The 26,211-nt window shown below is 38.7% G+C and overlaps 1 protein-coding gene and 1 long non-coding RNA gene across 21 annotated transcripts in view; one reads left to right on the top strand and one right to left on the bottom strand.

Annotated features, from left to right (window-relative positions):
• LOC105691151 (tropomodulin) overlaps nt 1-26,211 on the top strand; it is a 76,452-nt gene that overhangs the window by 33,115 nt on the left and 17,126 nt on the right. For 4 of the 19 annotated variants that reach the window (XM_048650402.1, XM_048650407.1, XM_048650410.1 and 1 more), the window contains exon 2: nt 2,306-2,348. The exons of 8 other annotated variants lie outside the window; for them this stretch is intronic. In XM_048650402.1, coding sequence (XP_048506359.1) covers nt 2,306-2,348 — 43 coding nt within the window. Of the gene's footprint in view, nt 1-146; nt 944-2,305; nt 2,349-18,052; nt 18,192-20,594; nt 20,631-21,029; nt 21,105-25,721; nt 25,875-26,003 lie in introns of those variants that run through there. 7 more of the 19 variants (XM_012409449.3, XM_048650414.1, XM_048650412.1 and 4 more) reach the window with 7 other exon arrangements.
• Nucleotides 292-26,090, bottom strand: LOC110117312. Of its 2 annotated transcripts, XR_007277050.1 has the most exons (5): nt 25,968-26,090; nt 17,743-18,438; nt 16,991-17,657; nt 16,778-16,912; nt 14,458-16,535 (listed from the first exon to the last, which is right to left on the bottom strand). It is a non-coding gene; the product is annotated as an uncharacterized LOC110117312 (long non-coding RNA). The 2 variants fall into 2 exon arrangements; XR_007277049.1 differs by lacking the exons at nt 14,458-16,535; nt 25,968-26,090 and adding an exon at nt 292-423 and having other exon boundaries at nt 17,743-17,899.

Raw genomic sequence — 26,211 nt, 5'->3', positions numbered from 1 at the left:
CGTGGCTCTGCGGTTCGTGGTCCGTCCTCACGTCGCGAGGCAGCGACTTGCGACTAGCTAGTAGCGTTCCATCGCTATCCTAATTATATTTATTTCCCAGTATTTCTGGAATTGGAAGCGAGGTCCCGCTGCTCTGCTTGGAGAGCGCCGCCCTCAGTCGCGCGTGGTCCTCCTCGCCTTGCGCATAACTTTTATCTATATGGGTTGCATCCGGTTTTTACGATTGTGAATCCTTAACCTTTCCTCTGTCCGTTTTGTCTGCAACTTACAATCCATTTGCAAAACTTTCGATTTGCTCGCCTCGAGTAACTGCAGTGAGTTGGTGCGATCGACCGCAATCGGTTCACCTGAGCGGAAATGTGCCCGTTGACCTTTCTGTTCGCAAATATTTTCACCTTTGATTTTCATGGCGTTTTTGATCTCCTGAAAAAACGTTGGCAATAGTTATCGACAAAACGAAGAGCATATGACGCAGTAAAGTTGTATTTGGATTGCGCAAGTTTCAACCCTTCGAACTAACTCGCAATTTCGTTGCGTGTCAAGGAAAGCACCTGAAAGATAAGAAAATATTTCGTAGAACTGCGGGCAACGCGTGGTTCAATTTCTTTTTTTTTTGTTTTTTTTTTGTCCGGATGAAAGTCATAGATACAAAGTGAAAATTCTGTGCGCATATCGTCAGTTTTTTTTTTTGTTTTTCCTCTGCGTTCTGCCTATTGAGAGCCACTGTTGTTGCATATCAAATAGTGACAAAAGTGTAACCAGTTAGTGACACGAGAGGAATAGTAAAAATTTAGGAGCAAACCACGAAAGACGAGTATCGGGAATCATGGCAACTACCGAAGTATTTCAAGACTGGGATTCCCCGTACGGCAATCTCTCTAGTAAAACAACCCGAAAAAGTACAAGTAGAACTACGAAAACTACTACGACGACGAGAAGAGAGGTGAGCCTGGTGAAACTCCTCCGTTATGACCAGTCGACCACTTTGCCAAAGAAAATATCTCGCGCACTGGGAATACGTGAGGCAAACAAGTCGTACTCGTTTGTTACTATCGAGGGCATTATGTCACGGGGATGTCAACGCTTCGATTTGACAAAGTTGCTTTACTCGTAAATTCACACCTATGGAAGTCTTGATCCAGTGATTTGAAACGTTATATTATCAATTTTCACCTCACAATCAATACAAGAAGGAAATATACGAATATCAAAATTATTGAAACAATTCACGCCGTAAGACAGAAGAAAGCGTTTCTATCCACTTAATTTCATACGGTAGTCACTATAAATCCCTTTACTTGTCTTGTGGCGGCAGTACTAGCACGGCTTGTATACATAGGTATTTCAGAAACATTTGAAGAGCAGCTCGAACATACAAATAATGTATTTCCGAACGAAAACTATTCGGATCTATATCTAGGTTATTTGGGTATAGATATTTTCTCGGTAAACGACGCCTAGCATCTGCGAAAATATTTCCAATCTCGAAAATGATAGGGTAATTTGATTCGGGGATAGGAATATTTACGTTATACCCACTAATGCCATGATGTGGATTCTGCGCATCGCGTCGATCGATGGCGTATACATTTATATGGACCGATTTTTTATCTCTACGTTCCTCATCTTTCTTTTTTTAACGTTTGCGTAGGGATGATCTATCGGTTGATAGGTGCAATTTATACTCGTAATATTGTTTATAACATCACCCAAACTCGATTACAATCTTCTGAAATATTCTGGCCCCACGTCCGGATGAAACTCAACCAACAGATTATTCCTTACTTTTTTCGAACCATAAACTGGTTAATTATTTAACGTTATTGCGCGCATTGTGTTCGATTGGTTTTGGGAATGCGTCTTTGGAGGGTCTTTTATCGTACCAGTCAGGGTGGCTTATATTTCTATGCAAAACTGAGAGAGGACGTATAAGATTCGAGACATTAGCTGAGTATTCTAAAATAATGCGTTGATTCACAGATCTTTGGCCACCGTCTAGCCTCTGCTGTAAGCTCCCGCAATAACTCCTCAGAAATGATTCCATTTCTTTTCTGAGCGTACATTTTTGGCACGTGGCTGTAAAATCGGCGTTACATTTAATAAAATTGGGTTCATTGAATCTTGCTATTACCTATACATACCTACCCAACGAGTACGTAATAACCCGACCGAACTACTAAAAAATTTTGATGTTCTATCGTATCGCTTATTTACATTCAGTGACATTCATTGTACGCAATAAAACCGGTGATTTATCTTGAACGTTACATACTAATTGATTTGTTTTTCTTTCCTTTTGTTTCAGGTATGTATTGTCAACAATTTTGCTGTTACCCGCGACTTCGAATGTGAGTGAGATCTCAAATTATAGTAAATGCGTGAAATTGTTCATGATTTTTTGAAAAGTCAGTTCGAACGGCGCAATCACGACGTATTCTAGGGATAGTAAATTCTGTATGAGGACCTATTTGGATAGTTAACAATTTGGATCATTCGCACAACAACAAGATCGGACACAGTTTGCAAGATATTTGCCAAAAACAAAAAAAAATTCAGCACAGGTTCCAGACATCAGAAATAGGTGGTTTCAGCTGAATGACGCAGAAGTGTTATATACGCTGAAATAAAAAATCTATTCACTTTCCACTAGATCATCTACTTCGGAATATTGATGTGTAGGTAAAGGGCATAGCCGGATAAGCATATCAAATCCGCCCCCACGGAGTTTTCGTTCGACACTTACGGAACCAATTTGGTACCAAATAAGGATAATTCAGTTAAAATTTCAGCTCTTGATTTCAAACGATTTTCGAGTAATCGAAGAATAACCCATTTTTTAGATTTTTAATTTTTTCAAAAGTAAAATTGAAAAATTTGTTTTGCTGATTTTTTTTCCAAACACTTACGAGTAAAAGCTATGAAATATATCACATATACAATCACAGCAACATCGAGAAATTCCGTTCATTCCATTTTTGTCAGGATGAGACTCAATGAAACAGCGATATGTTTTTGTATTGATATGCCGAGACCTTACTATAAGTAAGCTTACTAATTGTAAGTGAGCTACACAAAAATGGAATGAACGGAATTTCTCGATGTTGCTGTGATTGTGCTAATGGTGGGCGTACAGTCGGTTGTTGTTCCCATGTAACAACTATCATTTATTAGCTATCACGTTCTAGATAATTATCAAGAATTGTAGGACCCGCAGAAATGTTTAATCGCATTTCTAATAATATCAGGCGCTGTGTAGTTATCAATAAGGACAGTGGCGGAGATCGATTCTATATTATTTGCTCATATGTTTTCATAATTGTATTCTCTGTACCAAAATTTATTATTTTTTTTTACACATAAAATAGTATCAAGTGTTTAAAATAGTAAATTATGGTCAGAAAATTAATTCCTAATTTTCTGCTTAACGTTGCACCGAGTCGAAAAAATTGGGAAAATTCCTAAGTATAGTAATGCATGAGAGGCGTATTCTGTAAAAATTTAGTAAGTGCATTTTTCAAAATATGTATTGACTTTAATTGATTTTAATTTTGCTTTTTCTTGTGAAAATCGGCTTTCAGTCTGGGAATCGTGACAAATGTGTTTTTTTTCATATAGCTTTTACTCGCAGGTATTTGGAAAACAAATCAGCAAAAAAAATCTTCAATTTTACTATTTAAAAATTTTTAAATCGAAAAAATAGGTTATTCTTCAATTACTCAAAAACCGTTTAATAAAAGATCAAGAGCTAAAATTTCAACTGAATTATCTTTATTCGGCAACAAATTGGTTCCGTAAGTGCCGAACGAAAACTCCGTGGGAGCCGATTTGATACCCTTATTCGGCTATGCCCTTTGTAATCTGACGGCTCAAGCTCTTTCCAAGGTCAATTTTTCAGTCAAATAAACGTTGATCACCGTTTTGCATTACCTGTGTTCTATATCTTGCAATCGCAATGAGAATTCTTTTCCTCGGCGCGAGACAACTGGCGAAGCGTGGGAAAATATAATACAATGGACGAGGTGAAGATTAAAAAATAAAAAGAACTAAATAACAAGTCGTGGCGATGTTTCGTTTGCTACGAAAAGTGATATCGGAGATTAGCGTAAACGCTTTGATACTGGGGTATTTCGGAAAATTTTCATGAACAAATATATATCTATAAATATCACACGCCTACGCACAATCAGGGTGTAACGCCCACTATTTCCCCCCGCTATATTCAGCGTTAATTGCAACATACATCGGTTATAGGTATATGTATAGGTATGTATATAACGTATAAACTGTTCAAAAAATAGCTGCGCTGCACGAAAGATGAAACTCATATACAAATATGCAAATAAACTATGTAATGAATCATATAACAATTGCTTTTACTTTCCATGTGTAGGTATCGAAACACAAGTTTATTTTCAGAATCTTGAAAAACCGTTCGATTCTTTCAGACCTCTTATAGAATTCTTAAAGATTCTCTGTAGTTGTCACGGCGGTCTCATAATTATTAGTATTAAAGGATAGGATACGAAAATATTCGGCGCTTGATTTGTATTTCGATCGATGAAATCGACTCACGCGTCGACGAAAAGCAGTGTCTTCGGGTTTTTTTTCCTCCGCGGAAACTCCCTCCGCGATTCCCTTTATGAAATATTGTCTATTGATAGTATGCCGTAAATTGCTGCAGCGCACAAGCATGTGTGCATCTCTAGCTGTGACGTTTCGCTAGGACGGTTGCCAGGCCCATCTTCGTGCAAGGTCGGTTATATACCGTCCATGCCCAAGCTACGTCGCGATAAATACAGATTCAAATCGTAAATGCACGGCCGCAAGTGTCAAGCGCAACGCGAAACGCGGCCGTGGGTATACATAATCGTTTTTTCCCGTTTAAACTTAGTTGCTCAATTCTAAATTTTCTTATGTACACAAGCCTCATTCATAACTGGCGTAGTTAGACACTACGCGATGTGATTTAGGTTGGCGCAAAATATCCCTAGGGGCAGAGGTGGGGATCTGGTGCCGCTCGACCCGCATCCATCGTACGTAAAGTCCACTAGGGATATTTCACGCCAACCTAAATCACATCGCGTAGTGTCTAACTACGCCAGTTATGAATGAGGTTTGTGTACAGTGTACACACCTCACCGGCACCTCTCATGCACATTGCGTGGTCGAACGATTTCACCAGAGGCAATTTCTCGCGGTTTGAATTATTTTTACACAATCAAGATTAGAAAAAGAGAGAGAATTAAACAAAAGAATCGCTATCGAGTTACCCAAAAAAAAAAGACGTTGATATACCTCCTAACGTAGGTATATCGCAGATTTATTTATTCATGGGAGAGGAAGAATAAATTTTCCGAGGACGATTTTCGCGACAGATATAAATCGGAATGAATGATGCGTGGCATTTGGCAGTGGGAAACTATAATAATCTATTATGTAAAGCCCAATTAATTCCAGTCTTCTTGCCAGCGTTAATGTCATCGCATTAGGTATATATAGGTTATAACGTTGCGTTATCGTACACCACTAAACGTCTAACCATGGAACGCTTAATTTCTGCAAACCGGAGGAGACAAGATATAGCGAAATATATTTACCGCCACTAATCGAATCTTCTTAATAAAATCTGATTTCGAATTGCGAATATTGTACGATGTGCTCCATATGTCACGTCTTAGTGGTAATTGTTGAGTAACATTAAAAATCGTCGCGACGCGCCACATTTTTATCCGATCGAGTAGACGAACGTTGCGCTGGTCAGCCATAGCTGCGGCGCCCGTCGACCTATCGTCGACCGTATTCGAGTGTCTGAACGTAGCCGAGGTCCGACTACTCACAATCGGCGTTAAGTAGTGTAGCTCGCACGGGTGGTCAGACGCCGAATAGAGCTAATGCGGCGGGCATGGGACGATGTCTTACGCAGCGTTTTTATTTTTCGCGTGGAAAATATTATTCATGATGGTTTCAAAACCGCCGAGCTCAATGTGGTCATAATTAAATGAACGGCAAATTTACTCGCTCGTAATTTATATACATTTGCGTTTCAAACGCGGTGAATTGTCCAAATTTTACATTATATACTTGTCAAATGAAAGGAGTTCCAAAGATCTCGGAAACTTCCTGACAGACGTGGCCTTGAAATTCAGAACGATGAATGCCCATCTTGTCCATTATATGTATAATAACGTAGAGCAAAACTTTATAACACGATAAAACTATTTTGACAAGAATGAATGCGAGACGTTGAAGGCCTTCGTAATGTGGCGCACGAATGCTTGGGAAAAATAGTACATGTGTAACGCAGTTTTCTGTGAGCATAGACTAGGGTAAGGTATGTGACTTTTGTCGTGAACGTTCGTTCGTCTGATTCATCGGCGCCAAAAATGTTCAGAAACCTTGCGGTAGGAATACATGAAAATTTGGAATCTGCGCACGTATAAAATTTGTTTTGAACTAACGTCGTCGTTGATGTACAAGAAATTGAAAGCGGCTCCTTCACGGTCAATGAATAACATACGAAATCCAAGGTCAGATCTTTGTCATGATATGTAAAATAATAACGAAGAAACTCCGATTTTCTTTTTCTTAGTAACTTTGAAAATGAACACACAAACAAATAAAACACATTAACAGCTGTTGTATCCATAGGTTTATTTCTACCGGTTCCGAAATTGACTGATATTTTTTTTGAACAAATCCTGGCTCATCCAATTCCGAAGATCTACCCCAGCTATCGACTTCAAGAGGGATAAGAACTCCGAAGGAACGAAGAGAAAGAGAAACCAGCTGCCTGTGCATTGTACACGTCTGTCTCTGGTACAAAAAAATATTCACGCCATTCATCCGGATAAAAATAAGCTCGTGTTTATAAATAGGACGGACGCCCGGTTTATATCGCTGCGCAATCTTACGAACACAGGAAAACCTCTTATCCTCATTTTATGAGCATTCTTCAGTGTTTATATCTTTTTTTGTTACATATTACTAGAGATTCCCGCCAAATGGATCAACGATTTTCTCTCGCCATTATCGATTAGTTTTCTAAGTTTCTTCGGAGTCCTTCGCACTCTCAAAGGCATCCCTGAAGTCATGGGAATTTTTTTTTTTAAATTTAGCGATTGATTATCAGTTTTTGAAACTGCCAAAACTCTATGGATGCCGTATATATGTATGCGTGACAATATCGGTGAGGCAAACGAATTTTTATTACATTTTGGTTGTGACAAAAGATTTAAGCGGCCCCGATATTTCGAGTGTCGCGATGGATGTCACTATTGTAAATTTATTGGCCTGTCGTCTTTCTTCGCATAATATGACTGATATTCTCGATCCTTGTTATTCGAAAGAAACCGCTAACAATATACATGGCGACACGACATAATGTAAAGTATTATAAAAAAATCATCGGATTGTCAAAGTTACGAGATTATCTGCTGTGAACAAAAAGTAACTTGTTTTCAAATATAAGTTTCTTCGAATAGAAGATGTGGCCATTTTTTTTTCACATTCCTTTAAAATCCCCATCTTCATTCCAAATACGCGACGCGATTTTTTCGCTTTCCTACGCGCAGGTGTGAGATGATTCGTGACTTTTATTTTTTTTTCACGTTCTTACCCTCATTGGAATTGAACTGCCGATTGGAGCTGCCCGTCTTGTGATTCTTATCTCGATTTCACGAACCACTTCAAGTCCCACGCGCTGAAATTTCGTATCAATTGCGCTAACGAAACCATTAAGGAACAAACATAAGTTTGCAATCGCGCGCAAACTTCACGCTCGGAAGTTTCCAAGTTATGCGACGTTTTTAAAGTAAAAAATTCGCTATCCAAAGATCAAGATAGTCGCAAAAACTCAGATTGGCGGAAGATTATTGTATTCTTAGACGAGGCGATCGCTCGCTAAATATAAAATAACCAGGATTAATTTAGATATTTTACAAAGCCCTCTTGTCTTTGTAACTTATTTATTACGTAAATTGTCCCGTGACCACGTGTGCAGGATTTATGAACACCGATAAATATAATATCCCTTTACATAACCCTTGTCACTCTCATGATCCCCTGCGTAGTGTCTGCGATAAGTGAATAAACTTCGGCGACGATTTTCATATCTTTTAACGCACACATCTCGTTCTCGGCTGGTTAAGATTCCAGCAGATTGGCTGGCAACCTTCGTGAGAACCGTTGCTTTCATCCAACCTAAATGAAGCAAATCGCACTTCAAACTTCTACCCTTGATCCAAAGGGCCTGCACGCAACCACATCTACAAACATCTGTTTAAAGAGGGAAGTTTATTTAGCTTGGATATAAGCACACCTTGTAAACATTTGGGAACAGCTTCGAAACTCTGCTGGTCTACCACAAGCTGATCGTCACGCTCCATTAGCAAAAGCAAAGCGTTATTTTGTTTTTACTACCGCGCCCTTTAAGGGGTAAAAAATGAGGTGAAAAACACGTTAAGCTGCTGCTAATAAATTGACGTCGTTTCAATTTTAGTACGTCATCGCTGCGTTTGTGCGCATTGAATCATCGAATGATTTTAACAGAAAATTCAAGATGGTCGCCTCGAGAGAAACTAATGATACGGAAATTTTTCGTCGAAGATTCGAATTTACAGATGGATAGCTGCAAAGCAGGAATTGTGAACCGTCGCCAGCGATAATAAGATTCTATTGTCGGGCCGTAAAGGTAAGAACCCTCAGTTTGGAGGTTTATAACTACGAAGAAAAAAATGATAAAGCAGAAATTAAGCAGAGTATTGCGCGTCTGATGACTCATTTTCCAATATCGAGAAAAAACCACAACGACAGTTATGTGGTTTTTTAGGAGTTGACCGAAGTAAGTTAACTTTGGAGCGTCGCCACTCGTTAGAAAATCGTTCGAAAAATTCGAAAAAATTCAGAGAGGTTCATGGAAAATTTCCTAAAATGATCCCGTTGGAAAATTTCAGAAAATTCAAAAAACATGGCGCCCAAGTGCACCAAAGTACAAAGTGGTGATCTCGGGAACGGTTCAAGCTAAACGGATCTACGTGGGCTTCAAATTTACAGAAAAATATACACTTTTTAATGCCATAAATAAAAAATTGTTCGTATCGCTCAACTTTCAGTAATCGTCGTTGACGTTTTTGGATATTATGGGCGCTCAGCGGGCGATCCAGCCGCTATCGTCGCTGCATTTCCCTACCACCGCACATCTTTCTGTTGCAGACGCTCGAGTATTCTGTCTTTGTTTCTGGTATATTATGGGCCATATAAAGTATGCTACATTAGAGGAACCGCCTAATCAATTAATAGGAAGTGCGATCGATAGATTTAAACGAAGATAGCGACGCCAGTATATACTTCGGTAGATGCTAAAAAATGGGTGACGGAAGTTTCGAAAAAATGGGTTATAATTGATATTTCACCCATTATTTTCATCGGAAGTTTGGGTGTCAAAATCGGTTTCTGATTCGCTATCTTCGTTTGAATCTATTATGAATGGCTCAACGTTTCTTTCCGTCACTGATTTTCACCATTTGTGAACGTTAAATTTTTTGCAAAAGACATTCTTCGTCAGTTAATCTATTGATCGCACTTCCTATTAATTGATTAGGCGGTTCCTTTAATGTAGCATACTTTGTATGGCCCATAATATACCAGAAACAAAGACAGAATACTCGAGCGTCTGCAACAGAAAGATGTGCGGTGGTGGGGAAATGCAGCGACGAGCAGCGTAGCGAATTTTTTGAACGGTTTTCTAACGAGTGGCGACGCTCCAAAGTTAACCTACTTCGGTCAACTCCTAAAAAACCACGTTTTTTGACCTTTCGATGGTTATAACTGTCGTTGTGGTTTTTTCTCGTTATTGGAAAATGAGTCATCAGACGCGCAATACTCTGCTTAATTTCTGCTTTATCATTTTTTTCTTCGTAGTTATAAATCTCCAAACTGAGGGTTCTAACCTTTACGGCCCGAAAGTAGGCTTTTACTTTTCCAGTCGAATAGATTATCTCATAATGTCAGGTTAGGTATTTCGTTTTCTCTTCGACAGTTTTGACAACACCGACTTAAGCATCTAGTCGCATGCTCACCTATAAAAACGCCGATTAGCACCTTAATTATCTCGTAAAAGCGTGGGTGACGTCCAAGTTTCGTTTGTAAATAGCTGGCATACATAGTACAGTCCTCGTGTCGGAAGACCACGTTATATCACCACCATTATCATAACGATTTGGTAATCTAAGAAATGGGCGGCCGTAAAATATAAAAAAATTTTAAAACAGCTGCTTCTGAATCGGACGCTCGACGATCGAGCCAGAATCGCTTATCATAGACAAACTGCGAAAATTTTTATAACGAATACAGTTTGATTTCTTTTTCCCCTATTTAAACTCGATAACAATCGATTGATTCGGTATAGCGATGAAAATTGAAGAATCAGTTGGTCGCAGCTATTTCGCAGTACGGGTATCGGCAAAGTTATACATCAGGATGATCCGAGAACAACCGTTGTTGCCGTGAGATCATCTAGCCGATAATAATTATTAAACAACTTTTCATCGTCGACAGACAAAATACACAACGTGAGTCAGGCATTTACACGTGCCCGTTTCGGAATTTCAAGGCCGGCAGAGAAAGCTCGACGAACTCGACGGAAAGCTTTCGTTATGTCAACGGCACTGTATCGTCGGTAAATTAAAAAGAAAAAAAAAAGATAAAAGGAGAACTGATTCTGCAGTACACTGAAACGTTCGGTCTTATCGTAAACTTATTCTAATTTGCGTGTAAAATGCAGCAGATATGAGACGCAACGTGAACCTTTATCGTTTAATAACGAAAATCTCCTGGAATATTATGCGAAAAATTTTCTGGCAGTATTGTTAGATTATTTTCGCACATTTTACAGCGATCGCTCGTCGTAGTTGAAGTCAAAGTCTGTTACTACTGAATTTTTTTTATTTTTACGACCAGTTCTTTGTTGAATAATAAACAAACTGGCTATTAAATCATACTCGTACAACCGCATGTGGATAAATATCGCAAAAAAACATATAAAAGATACAGCTCGATTTTTTATGGGTTAAAAATTTAACTGATATAATGTAGAGACTAGCGATTACATCCTCGTAGATCCGTCATTTTTCACTCGATTTGCTGTATTGGCGCTGATGCTGGTAAAAACCTGCTTGGTTCGTTGCATATTTTACAGAGATACTTTCGTTCAATTCTGATTTAACGCTGGCAATCAATTCCGTACTGGAACATTTTCAGAATTAATTAAATATTATTACATAGTGCCGCTACCAAGTTTTCTATTTTGTACGCTCTTCCATCTAGCAGAATACAAATTTGACATGGTCGCGACAATTCGTTGATCGGAAACATTTGCCATCGTTTGAAAGGGCTGATCGACACTTTGGAGCAAAGGGAATACTGCAGTTATCACAATTTCTAGAAAAATGAAAAACCGCATGCGTCTTCACTGAAAAGTTGTAAATGATGAATCGTTCGATAGATGACAAGCATTTAGTACAACGCTACGGAAACATGGAGGACTCAAAAATATACGATTTGAAAAAATATTTTTTCTCGATATTTGCTTCGATGATTTCCGTTCAGTTTTAGGCGAGCGTATATAGGTATATTGGTTAGTAATATAAGGGTAGTCGAAACGCGGAGATTCTATTTTGGAAGATTGTATTTTTACTTTAATTTTTTCACCAGTGATTTTTGTAGGTATAGTACTCGCTATACTTATAATATCGTATGTATAGTACCCACCTACCTATTCGCGGTAGGCTATCTATTCGCAAAACGACGTCTACATGATCGTTGGAAAAAATCTTCATCACGCGTTGAATCGCGTTATACTATCTCATTTATAAATAGATTCTCAGCAATTGCCTGGACCGCACGTGTTCGTTCTACTATCCGACTGGAAGTCGGTCTCGATTGACAGCTGTGATTATTTGTACGCCATTTCAAGTTATCTAATTTACACCCGATGCATCAAGTACAGCATTGCCCGATATCTGTGTCTCGACGCATGCTGTCGCGGAGGTATGTGAAGGTAGCGCGCCAATATGTTGATAACGACATTTACGCTATGGAATGATTAGCCGCTAATTAATCGCAAATAAGTTGCATCAACAACTTTTTTGTCGCGGCTTTATTTATTTTTTTTTTTTTTTTGAAAAACAAATCATCGGACATCAAACCGCTTTGCCAGTGCGCGAAGAATTTGCCGCTTTTTAGTCGCAAACTAATCCCACGAACACAATTTGGAAAAACAAAGTTTTTTAATTTTTCTACGCAAATAACGGATTTGGGTCTGATGATGTGCCAACTTGAAACGCACAAATCTCCAAGAGTAGTTCTCCGATCTGATCGAAACTAGGTCTAGTATTTGCCGCTGCCGGTCTAGTATTTAGTTGCGAAGTTATTTTTAAAACATTCTTGTAATCTAATCGATTGGGTATGAATTGATATATCATCATCTTTGTATTTTTTCTATTAATTCTCTTGCAATTGAGTCGGTCCCCTCAAAATATGAAACTTATCATTGGATATTCTTAATAATATTTGATTCTCGAGTAATTATTCAGGATAAATCAAAACTTCACAATTTCTTCACCATTCACAAGTAATTCATCGAGGAAGATTACAATGCATGGCCTCCGATGAAATAAATCTTTAAATTCGTCACATATCGGCGTTATTTTGGTTCTTTTATATAAATTCAATTTTGAACTTTCCTAATATGTAAAGCGGAAAGAATTGGTTCCTTGATGACTATTGTTCCACTAGAAACATCGATCATCATTTAACCAATAATATTGATGCTCATTGATAATTTCCAACATTCCAAAAATTCGATAAAATATCAGAATCAGAAAAAAGATGTCACGTTGGTACGATATTTACCGGCGTTATTATTTAGGTTCGTTTCTAGTTTTACCTGACTGTGTACAACTCTAGAAGATAGAGCGGTCGTGGGAGATGATATAAACGGATGATTAAAATGGTTTTCCTAGCTGAAAAAAAAATAAATTTCGAACCACCCTAATACTCATGGAGTTCGGTGATTGAGGGAACGGGATGCTGTTTTTAGAGAAAATAACTTCGCGACTAAATACTAGACCGGCAGCGGCAAATACTAGACCTAGTTTCGATCAGATCGGAGAACTACTCTTGGAGATTTGTGCGTTTCAAGTTGGCACATCATCAGACCCAAATCCGTTATTTGCGTAGAAAAATTAAAGAACTTTGTTTTTCCAAATTGTGTTCGTGGGATTAGTTTGCGACTAAAAAGCGGCAAATTCTTCGCGCACTGGCAAAGCGGTTTGATGTCCGATGATTTCCTACGAAGCTAGCACGCCACCCCTGGAAAAAAATAAAAATAAAGCCGCGACAAAAAAGTTGTTGATGTAACTTATTTGCGACTAATTAGCGGCTAATCATTCCATAGCGTAAATGTCGTTATCAACATATTGGCGCGCTACCTTCACATACGTCTGTCGCGGCTAATGTCAACGACCTTTGTTTCAAACGCCGGACTCGGAACTGAAAATTTTTATTTCCTACCACCATTACTTTATCTTATCGGCAGTATGAAAATGCTATCGGTATTTGAGTCGAGGCTGCAAGTTTCAGAGAATACGAACAATTTTTGATGAAATAAAATATACTCGGAATTTAAAAAAAATTCTTAAATAGTTGGTTGAACGATGAAAGACTTTCTCGTAATAGTGCAGTTTCCGAGCGCGATTATTGCAAAATAGGCCTATTTCGTAAGTGCTTTTCTTCTGATTCAGAATTCGTTCGAATAAAAAATAGGCGCAGCATATCCCACCGGGAGCGATATAATACAACTGAATAACGAAAATAGAAAAAAAAAAAAAACGATAAAGTTTGGACGTATACGAGAGTGACGCCAATTTTTCGAAACCATCGTGATTTCAAACGTTATTCAGTTTGTCTGGACATAAAACGTTTTCTAAAAGAAATTTTCGAAATGGAAATCTTCCAAGGCTCACATTTTATCGAGGGATTATCACGCCCAATTTATCGTGAACTAAAATTCGTTTTTCAAGACAGTGTTCTCGTGGCTTTTCGCTTGGCTGCACCTGATACAAAATTAGTTAAAAAAAGAAATCAGTGTGCCCATATGGCGTAGAGGTTAATCTCTTTTCGATAAATAAATCCAGAAAAAAGTAGTTGTTACGAAAACAAAGAGAAACAACAAAACTATTTCTTCATAATTTTATACAGAGGATTCTTGCTCCTTGATTCGGAACAATGGACAGGTATATATATCATAGGACATGAGCAGAATTATTATTCCTTTGTTGGTTTTTTGTCGTTTTCTTCTTTTGCACTTTATTGTTACTATTCGTAGACGTGTAAAGACGGTATCCGTGAAGAATTACCTTCTGCATACTAAATTAAGATCGTTTTATTCCAAACAGAATGTTCTCGAGGGGAATCGTCGAGGAGTATTGAAGGGAGCGGATAGAAGAGAGAAACATGAAATGATAGACAATGGCACGTCGGCCGTGAGGTTTTCTATTTATTCATTGCTGCAAGAGGAACGCTAGACGTACTTTCTTCGCCATCGTCCTTTTGTTTGACCTCAGAAATTCTCGTACGGGAGATGGACGATCTACGCCAGATCCGACGCGACGTATTACTAAACGATCCCGTGTGCTCCAGGTATTCGAGAAGCGGTTTAGGCTACTAATTGTAAATATAATTAAAATGGCCTAATAGTTGGAGACCTGCTCGCGATCGACTCTGTATACAGGGTGGGGCATTTATTTTGAGACACCTGAATATCTCGCCAGCTAGACGGTTTTCCAAAAAATCGTGAATAAAAAAGATATTTGGCTTCGAGCGGGTAATGTAACAGCATGGACAAAAAAAACAATTGATTGATTTTTGATTAATGTAACATGAAATTGAATATAATGACGATTTTGAGCATTTCTCACCATGGTATGGGCAGCTTTGGGTAAGGTTAGGTTCACTGAGAAATTTTGTTGTGAAAATTTGCGTGATCTACGAAAATCATCGAAATGAATTGAAAAAAAAAATTAAATAAATTTAACATTTTTTAATCGGAAAGATCGCATTACGGAACTAATGGCGAAAGTCAGGAAAAATAAATGACATATTTCAACCGCTCTATAATAGTCCAGAATAGAATTGAAACACCAGACATCGGTTGGGAAAGGTCAGTGCATAGTCCGTTGTCGGTATACCTATAGTATCAAGTAAAGGATAGCATGACATTTGATTGATTGTCTCACTGCCAGTAGCAGCGTTCGGCTTCGAACCCGATTTTCTAGCCCCTACAGAATTTACTGCTCTTTATAATTAGCTCACAATAAACGGTTGATTAAAACTACTCGCGCACGATATGATTACGCACGTACGTGCTGCTGAAAATGAAGTGGTAAACAAAAATCAATTGTTTTATAACATCGCCTTACATATGGAAAATTTGCAACATTTATACCACATGAAACGACGAACGACCGTGTAGTCGTATCGTACTTATAGATATGTACCGGATAAAATTAACTACACGATAGCGGGTACGACTTTAGTTGAAAGCTCTACTCCACCCCCCCCCCCCCCCCCCCAAAAAAAAAAAAGTTTACTTACGAAAAGTGGAACGCGTGTACCGTAAACTTTATAAACATCGTTCTCTGCTCTCTATACATTGCGAATATAGTACGTGGATATCCATGAACCAGATGTGAGCTTTCTATGAGATTTGTCGAATGATAGAATTATGCGAATGTTTAGCTCTCTGAGAACCGATCGCGTCGACCTATTTAACAGGGAAATTTGAACCGAGGGAAGTATCCTTCGTTCAGATTCTTCTTTTTTTTCACCTTTCATTTGTAATAAAATTCAGCTCGCAATTACCGATATGTATTTCCAGCTAATTACATATTTGCGATGCATTTATTCTGCTCAGCAGTTGATTCTCATTAAAGGAAATTGAATAAATTGGGGAAAGTTATAATTCCCTCGGGAAATCGATGTAGGGGTAAAATTTATTAGATACGAGTTCCCTTTATCCTTTCAACTCTTAAAAAACTACTCTCTCTCGATGAATGCGCGTACGTTCGATACGTGAGTATAGATGAAATGTTATTTACGTAGCTCCAGGGGGTATCCGACGTATAACGAATACTTGTATCAACTTTCATACACCGGCTAAGGATAAACGGACTTTATAACAATCCACCATTCCACATAGCGTAATGAAATAAAATCAAATCCAGGATAATCTGATTTACGTACTACCCCAATACACCCCATACGAATGGTGTAATTTCAACGCATGTGATCGCGCTTTTCCGTTCGAGTTTTCAAAATACCTAAAAGCTTATTCCGATGGAAGGTATTATAAGCTTAGACAGTCCGTAATCTCTTGCTCGAGGTAATTCGATGTTTAGTAAAATCGGATTGGAAATTCGATTCAGATTGTCTAGAGCGATCGGGGTTCCGTTCTTTTCATTTCCTTCATAGCGCAGTACCTACTTGGAAAAAAGTTCACAAGTCATAACGAATACTTCGATAGAAGAGTCTTGAGAAATAAGATTCATACGCTAAACGCGTTTTTACTTCATTCAACCTTATTGTCTCTATTGTGAGAACTGAAACTCGCCATGATTTCTGACGAGTTGAGAAAAGAGTGAACGCTGCACGTGCCGCATTATACATATGTATGTACATACATACATCATTGTGACGCTTGATTATTGAAAATTGTAATCACCTAAAAATTGTGTGTTTGCATTTTCAAAAGTACAAAGTCAAGGCGAAATTCAGAACTGCGTGGTGCAAACGGATGTCCAATGGCGATAAAACTTCTAGATCTCTTTACCTGAGAGTCCAGAGAAGAACCTTGAACCTGAAACATTACAGCAATTATTATTCCAAGATGCATACAATTGCGGGGGATTTGTTTCAGTAGTATAAAGTACACCACCTTAAACGCCTACGCCATTAATATCCTCAGAAGGAAGAAAAAAAATTTGTACCACGATGCTCTCTCCCGTTGGCACTATGCCCACCTCGCCTTCGTACATCTCATAAAACTTTCCATCCTAATGTTGGTTCATGAACTTTCCATACGCAATGTATGTACACCGAAGATGATGGAGACATGGAAACATCTATGTAAATATAAACGAGTTTATTCTGTCCCCTTTAATAAGCGTCCATTGTCGTCTGCATCCATGGTGCGCCAATGTTATATTTTCTAATAAAATTCTCAACTCATACGGTTTAAGGTTTTCACTCATATACCTTAAACTTTATCATTTTGAAAAAAAAATTTTCCCACGACAATTGTTTGCGAGATTTTTTTCCGGAATTGGCAAAATTGTGACGTTGATTAATCAATGGATCTTACTGTAAAACCTGATGAATTCATATGTACATACAATGGTTACCGTCAGTGTTAGTTGAAAGTGATATGAATACGTTAAAATGACGTCATCACCCGCGATATTTTTGACGAATTTCGCTGAAACCTAATATAGGACCTAATTGATCCGAACGACCTTCATCCGTAAACGCGAAGCCTCATCACCGCTGCACCGTCTCGAATTCTCATATGACACAGGGATCGCCGGTATGCCATCGAATCTGTGCTAAAATTATTTTGGAACAAAAATGAAAAATTGCTTCTTCCGATTCAATTTTTTTCAACAGTATGTAATTTTTCATGTTACGTACCCTCGTAAAGAACGATGTTCTTTGGAACACTGGTATTCGTCGTAAAAAGTTACTTTCATATTATGTTATTATCATGCGTGTATGTCCATCGCATTATCCCGCGCATGTGTGTGACGCATGTTATGGGATGCAAGATCGGTATCGTTGTATGTACGTATATACCTTGGTGCGTGAGACACGCTTAGCCTCTTATTTTCTCTATTTCTATTTCGTTCTCCCTCTTTCTCTCCCTCGGCTTCCAGTACAATACAAGTCTGTTGTTTAGTGCCATTCACTCCGGAGGTTTCGTTTTGGTCAGTTCCGCTCTTTTGTCAAGGTAGCATTGCTCGGTCTTCGTATTTCTGTTTAAGGTTTCAAACTCCGAAGTTGTGTTTCGTGTCTTCAAGATTACGGTAGAGTCGCACAGTTCGTCGATATTCCGCGTATACAAAGTTCGGATAAATTTTTTGGTAAGAAGTTCCCATCATGTTCAACGTACATTTTACAAAAATCACATCGTAAAAACCTGCGCCCATATCCGCTGCAGTACCTCAGAATCACAATCTTATCTCTTTAACTCCTGGTATTCTACATTTTCGGTTTTACAATTGGTTAAATGTGCGGTACGTAATTTTTGTAATTCTCGAAGCAAGGTGCGTGAAAACGAAGGTATATCGGGTTGCATGGATACCGGTAGTGAAATTACGGTGCAACGACCTATGGAAAACAAGAGCTGTTGTATGAAAGGTGTTAATCGATAAAGCTAAACGTGCAGTCTGTATGTGCGCGGGAAGTTTATTACGCACTGGTGTTGAAAAAGATGTCTTAATGATTGTTCAAAATTTTCTTTTTTAAATTACCTTTTTTTTTTTTTATTATTATCTTACAACGTTTATATCGCAGGTATAATGTTGAATTCATTCCATCACTGACCTTCCGCTATTCCCCATATCACGTCGCACTCGTGTATTCTAATCGGTTTCTTACACTGTAACTTTACGGTAATCAACCTAATTTCGTTTCCCGCATTGCAATTTCTGAATGAAAATACAAGCCAACGGTTCTGATTGTGAGCCAGCATGCGAACGGCGTATGCGGTTTAATACTTATTCTTTAACTGGGTTAACGCCCATAACCGGTTCAAAGATATTCATGGAAATGTTTGACGTTTTATTGTTTTTGGAGAGTAACTTGCAAAGTGTTGAAATTTCACTTGTGTAGTACCGTGCGCGGTATTCGTATAATAGTCGAATTGAATATTCACTCGAATTGTTCTCCTCGCATTCATTTCTGTTGTAATTTTCCACGCGGAATTCATTAACGACTAGCTTATTAAATAATTTGTGATAAAATTCACATCGGAGTTCGGTTTAATCTACTCAACTAATTAACGCCGTCATGTGATATTTTAAACAACGGCCGTTAGCGGGCAGAGATTAAAATATCGCACCAAGGAGTTTCTTCCCCAATTACGTTTTCGAGACACGCTTGAAACATGTTCTTCCTGGAGCTTTTCTTCCGCGGGACGATCTGCGTAGAAATTTACCGCCATTTTTGTATGGTCAAACCCTCTGGAGCGAAATATAAAAATCGTCACGTGACTCACCTGAACCACCTGTCAAGGGGCCGCCGGCGAGACCTAAAAGGGGCCCCTAAGCGGCCCGAAGAAACTTGTCAAGGCTCGAGGTGAAATCCGGTCGATCGTAAGTGGAGAGAAGCGAGGAAGTGGTGTGGGAATCGTAAGTGTTGACGTTTCCTGATGCGGCAAAGGAGGTGTTTATGTCCGCGCAAAGACAAATAACGGGATCGATAATTTAACCATGCAGAAATGAAGTTATTACACGCACCGCAGACGACGTTATTTCACGATTGCCAATCTAGAAGAAAATCAAAGTCCATGTAATTCGGTTTGCGGTTCTCACCATCGTCCACGGCTTTCAAGCATATTAAAAATGATGTCGGAAAAGAACGCGATATTTTTGTCTAGCCAAGAGGTTTTTTTTAATTTCTTTGCTTCTTTTTTTATGACGATATGCGGTGAGTCATGAAGTGATTCATTTTGCAGGGATCTGAGGTTCATTTTGAGGTTTCTTTCGAACATTGAAAAATACGTGTATACTTTGCAACCGATTGACCTGAATTTGTCGTAGGAATCCACAGGCCATTTTTTGACCATATGATCGTTTGTTATCACCGTAACTTATTCCATAGGTTTGATGTGAACACCGACTTGTCATCTCAGAAGCGAGTCGTGTTCGTGCGCCCACGTGGTGAATAATTGCCGGTGATTAGGTATCAAGAGACTCTCGCGCCAAGTACACGAACCTCATTCATAAGTGAAGTAGTTAGACACTACGCGATTTGATTTAGGTTGGCGCTAAATATCCCTAGTGGAATTCACAGCAGCGCCCAGGCAGAGGTCGGGGGATCCGGCGCCGCTCGACTCGCATCGACCGGCCACGATCTGTCGTGATCCATGGCGCGTTAACCTCAGAAAACTGACATAGCCATTTAACGATGATTCAACGATAAACGAGACGCGTTAGAAGTGTTTACCGAACATATTAAAATAATGAACATAAAATCCGAAATAAAATTCAAAAGAAAAAAATGAATTAGATCGAATTTGAAGAAGAATCAAATAAAAAATTGGAGGTAATGGGACTTGGCGGGCTAGCGTAATCGTTGAGAATAAATAGGATTATCTATTCTCAATGATATAATATTACTATCCAAGTATTCGAGATTTCTTTTTTCTGAAATTTTCCCTCCTACCTCCAATTTTTTATTTGATTTTTTTTCAAATTGATTAACTTTTTTTTTCCATATTCTTTCAGATTTTATATTCATTTCTTTGATAATTCCAGTCCTCTCTAGTACTCCTACGCATGATGCAAAGTAACATACAGGTATGTACTCGGCACAATAATTGATTTGGATTCTTTTTGCTCCGAAGATTTTCATTTCACGGTTATTCTTGAGGAAGGACTTTTCGATGGCGATTGATTTGGATAAATTAATGTACTTGGCGAAGTTTTTTCCACCCGAGGTGTTTTTGGGATATGAATGTACACTAACAATTATTATTATTTCGCGGCTGAAAAGTGAAAGGAGGTTTAGCAGTGATGTCGGCTCTAAAGATCAAGCCAATATGTCTCTTTAGCGTACGACTCCAGAGTTTTTTCTGTGGCGTGTTCGTGGCTCGTGAAACGAGATTTTTACACTTTGCATGGGCTGGTAACAAGATCAGATTTTTTTATGGTTGTTGAATGCGTGTATGGCAAAAATTGCACAATTGAACAAATGTTAACCATGGACACAAGATGCGTTCTCGATGCGTGACATTCATTCCGTTGTCAAGAGACTCTGTAGCCTCGTGCCAAGTATGTATGTATGTATGTACATTAAAATTTCTAGCCGTCTAGAACATCGTTGCGTGTCTATGTCTTTCTTTTTTTCATCACATTGGTACCGCAACAATGCACCATTGCGTAGACAAGACTCTTCAAGTTGGTTTCTATATTTGATAAAAAACACATTCATTTGTCAGAATAGGTACATCGGAGTCTATTCATTTCTCTTTGTGGGTTGACTATTAGACTTTATACATTGTATATGCGTATATTTATACACTGATGTCCATGAATTCTCATGAGTTTTCCCCGACCTGTTTTCGAATTTGTGAAATTTCTCCGTGCAATACCGCAATAAGAAAAGATGAGCGAGAAATTCGACGCCGCTAAATTGTCTGTGGTAATGAAACGTGCTCGATGACATTTGACGCGTCGTTATACCTCAATTCTAGGGCCATTTTTCTACCGTTCACGAATAGTTAATGACTTGAATTTGTTGACAGGTGTTTTTCGCGCTCGTGCTTTCAATGAGCAACAAACTTTTCAGACAAAATACGATGCGACGAGAAAATCCATAAAGACATATCTACATAAACAGGCATGTGCAGCGTATACAATACGACATGGATCAACGAATGATAGTTACATACGCATCGGTTAGACTGCCATTGGTGTTTTGCTCACTGACCGGTAGATCAGACATTGTGAAATATATCCATTATACGCTGATGATAGTGTACCACCTTACCATGTTGGCCATGTATAAAGTCTACAGCAATAAACTACTTTTGTATGTACAATACATCGTTGAAGATTATACATAGCCTACAGACACTCATTGTCAGTATGAGTTTCTAATATGCAGATAGGAGAGAACACTGGGCAAATTGACACGATAATAGATACGGGGTGTTTCATTTCGAACGAGGGGTTCTATTATTTTGAAAATTGATCCTCTTTTCAAAAGTTGCAGGTTTTTGAAAACCGAAATTCCCATGCAAATTTTGCACCGAACTATTTTTTGATACGACAAATTGTTCTCAGAACAATCAAAACTTTCATTAGAAATGGGACACCTTGTATGTCCGCTACCTATACCTTCAGTCCACTTCTTGGATGCTATATACTTAAATTGAAGAGGTTTACACATTATACCCATTTTAATTGAAACAAACCATAATGAGGATCGCAGATTACACCTGAACCCAGAAGTGCATTACCCATTTCTCTTAAGGCACCATAATTATTACCGTTTCTTTTACTATTCACAGATACTTTGATAAGTTATCAATGTAATTGATCACCTAACGTCTCCATCTACTCAATAGAGTTGAAACTTTCGAAACAGATTGGTAACATCTGATCCGATGTGTATATACATATGTATATGCACTAATGCTGGCGTATAATTAGGTTCATTGATATAATAATAGAGCTAATTTGTATATTTGCGTGAAATGTTTTTGCTCCTTAATTCACGTGACCTATCACGGGTTCGCTTTTATGCATGAATGATGCCTTTTTATCGGGCAGCCGTTTCTGCATATCTAAAGTTCTTTTGGTTTGGAATCTGCCGCCTCATAACGGATCTTATACAAGCTGAGCAGCTGTGGTTCCTACACAGATACAACGTATCAACGTATTACTATACATTGCGATGTTAAACTAAAAAGGCAAAAACGCAAAACGTGAGAAATAAAACTTGGTTTGAAATGAGTAAGCCAATTCTAAATGTATGTGACATCGTCTTTGATGTTGAGGGGGATAAAAAAAAGGAAAATTTGTTCCGTATATCCTGAGTCACGAACGTTATTGCTTTGCTGATGTTGCAGTAAGATTTTTTCCTATTTCTTCTGTGTTAAATGATCGTCTAAACGTTTTGGATTTCCATCGAATATTTGTACCGCTTTCGTTTTCTTGTCACTCCAAGTCTTTGGCAGATCTTGTGTGAGTTTATCCCCTCCAAGAATTGACGATGATTTCTGAAACACGTGTCGCGTGCTACACTGACCATCTGCGACTATCGCGGAAATTAATGATAAAAAAAGTTATGGGTCTTCCAATCGGATAAGTTTTATAAAATCGAAACGTAATTTCTGAAAGAGAAAAAAAAAAGTTGCAACGGTACATCATGTCCGTCAATAATAAGAAGTGACATATCGAAAGGCACGTAAGGTTTCATTCTACGAGACTTTCCATTGGACGAGCTTTATGATCTTGGTGAGATTGCAATGACCTGAACTTGGTCTCACGTGTGCAAAGTTTGCCTATGATCTTCAGTCAATTAACGGTTCAATACACGCACGCATGAACAGTTGTAATTTTTTATTCGTACATGAGATTTTTTTTTTTTTATTTTCTTTTCACACAACGAGTGACGAGCTTTTCTCACATGTGAGGCGTGAAAGATCGGTATGGGAAACGGCATGGGAACTATTCCAGATAGATGCAAATGCGTATTTGCATACGTGCACAATATGTGTGACGTTTGTGATGCTGTAGGTCACGGGCAACGGTTCGTCGTTTGTACGGGAAAGTTTGTTCGCGGGAAGGCTAGTGGCCACGGTACCGTGGACTATAAATAATCGAAGCACGGGGATGTCCAAGTATAGACCGTTGGTAGGGTGCCAGCCAGCCAGCCTCCGAGGAGGCGCGATCTATTCTGAGCCCTGTCGCCGCCACCGCCGTAGCTGCCGCCACTGCCACTACATCGAGAACCACCAAAACCTCCCCAACCGTCGGAAAACCGTCCAAAATCATCCTACCCGCGAAACGCGGCGGATGCGAAAAAAAAAGCGCGGGGAATCCCCGTAAGAGAATTTTTAAGAATCTATAAATATGTCCTATGACAATCCATGTGTCACAGAGGAGATGTATGAGTCATTAGGTCTCTTGATTGGGTTATAGGTCGTGAACGCGACCTTGAGAAATATTATCCTTACATATGGAAATTCTATTTTTTTACTGGAATTTTAACATTTTCACGAGTTGCAGCGATCGTGTAATATTATTACGGGATATTGAAAATGCTGGGTATATGAAGCTTCATTGTTTTTGTTTGTTGCTCATGCGAATATCGTTTTCCGTATATTATACTACAGCTTTATGATGATCCAGTTTAACATTCGTCAAATGTCTCTATCTGGCATGATGGGAAATATACCGTAACAGCGTTTTACTTTATGCATTTCGTTATATAATATACTCGAGTTTAGATTGCAGTAATAGTTTGATCGTGCCACTAGTGATGTGATATTTCTTGGAAAAGATCTATTTATGTATATAGTTTTTTTAATGGTTGTTCACTTGTACACAAACCCCATTCATAACTGGCGTAGTTAGACACTACGCGATGTGATTTAGGTTGGCGTGAAATATCCCTAGGGGCAGAGTTGGGGATCTGGCGCCGCCCGACCTGAATCCATCGTACGTAAATTCGACTAGGGATATTTTTCGCCAACCTGAATCATTCGCGTAGTGTCTAACTACGCCAGCTGTGAATGAGGTTTGTGTACATACACAATTGAAGTAAAATTAGATTTATTCGAAATGCACACGTCATATCGATATACTCAATTTTATTTAGCAACTATAACAATAATCTAAAAGAAATTATTGCAAAACACGTCGCGATTGCGTTTGATTTCTCTTATCTGTGAATTGGAGAGTTTATCAATAAACATATCTGCCATGGATGCCGTTTTCCTATCGAAAAACGATCGTAATCGAAACTTGGATTATTCCAAAAATGGAATAACACGCAAGTCATGGTCGACTTATAATTATCTTTGTATCATTTAAAAGTTGCTCGCTACGTGATCTAGGTAATATAATATGAAAATTCTCCTAGCCGACTATCGGCTCCACGCCTTAATGATATTATAATTGCATTTATCGCGATCGTTGTGCGTGTTTGTGTTCTGAGTCAAAATAGAATATTGAAAAAAATAACGTTTCAATCCATCTTAAACAGCTGTAGGGTATGGGTGTGTGGATGTGTGAACGTCAGAGATTTATTCAAAAATAGAAGATCTCGTTCGAGCACACGCGCGCTTCATAAATCTGTAGCTACCTGCTGTCAAATCCGTCACAAGTCACGATATGCCTGTTGACAGCGTTTGGTTACGCATGGCTGATATTCCTATAATAGATGATCTTGAAATTGGATTAATTGAATCTTAGAAAGTACACTTATGTGGTAACGCCACTTATAAGTCCATGTATCGGGCAGGCTTTGAGTCTACTGGTTGCGAATCACAAAATTCACATTGTACATCATTTTCGGAGAAAGTTATCTCGTGATTATGCTGATTACGAATCGTTAGCGCATGATATCGTATTCTAATCAATGTTAAAAATAAAAATATAACTTCCTCCTCGTTGACTATTACGTAAGTTCGCGTGCTTCGTTGCATAACGAAAACTTGACAATGTGGTCGTATTGATAATTAAAACCCATGGATGGCCATCGCACATAGTGAATGGCAAATCTGTCTTTTTTTTATCATTTAAAACTGCAACAAAGTTACTATACTATGAAATACCATTGAATTATACGTCCTCGTCGCGTATCGTGGTTCGGCTATTACGTTTAGCATTTCGTAATAACAAGCGGCAGAATGCTCGAGGAGCCGGTAGTAGTCAATATTTGCGCAGAACAGGATGCGCGATGAGAACCTTCATCGTGGGATGCCTACCTACCTAATATCCCGTGGCCTAGCTATAGTCGACTCGCTGTACACATATATCGTATCGAATGCTCCATGGAGTTGTCACCGAAAATTGACACCGATTATCCAGGTATACGGCTATGATTAGATTAAAAGTCTACAGGAATCAGTTGGAATATTGTTTTCTATCGTAAAATTCAGAAAGAATAGTCGCAAGACATACCAGCAGATGAGAAAATTTGTCCTATCGGCGACCGCAGTTCGGGAAAATGAAAAGTTCTTAGCGTGAACAGAGTATAGGCATTAAAGGGCGCTGCCGTAATCGCTCAAGTTGGACTCTGTTTAGTGATGAGTAGTCAAGTAGTGTGTGCTGTGTCGTCTGTGCAATCACAAAGCGAGCGTGTGTGCTGAAAAGTGGGTGAGGTTATTATTTCTCACCGATTCTAACAGATTCGGCCTCGACGAAC

Source organism: Athalia rosae, chromosome 2 (genome assembly GCF_917208135.1).
Source record: "Athalia rosae chromosome 2, iyAthRosa1.1, whole genome shotgun sequence".
In the NCBI taxonomy this organism is placed as follows: Eukaryota; Metazoa; Arthropoda; class Insecta; order Hymenoptera; family Athaliidae; genus Athalia; species Athalia rosae.
The sequence above is the reverse complement of the archived record's forward strand: the minus strand, read 5'-3'. Positions and strand labels throughout refer to the sequence as shown.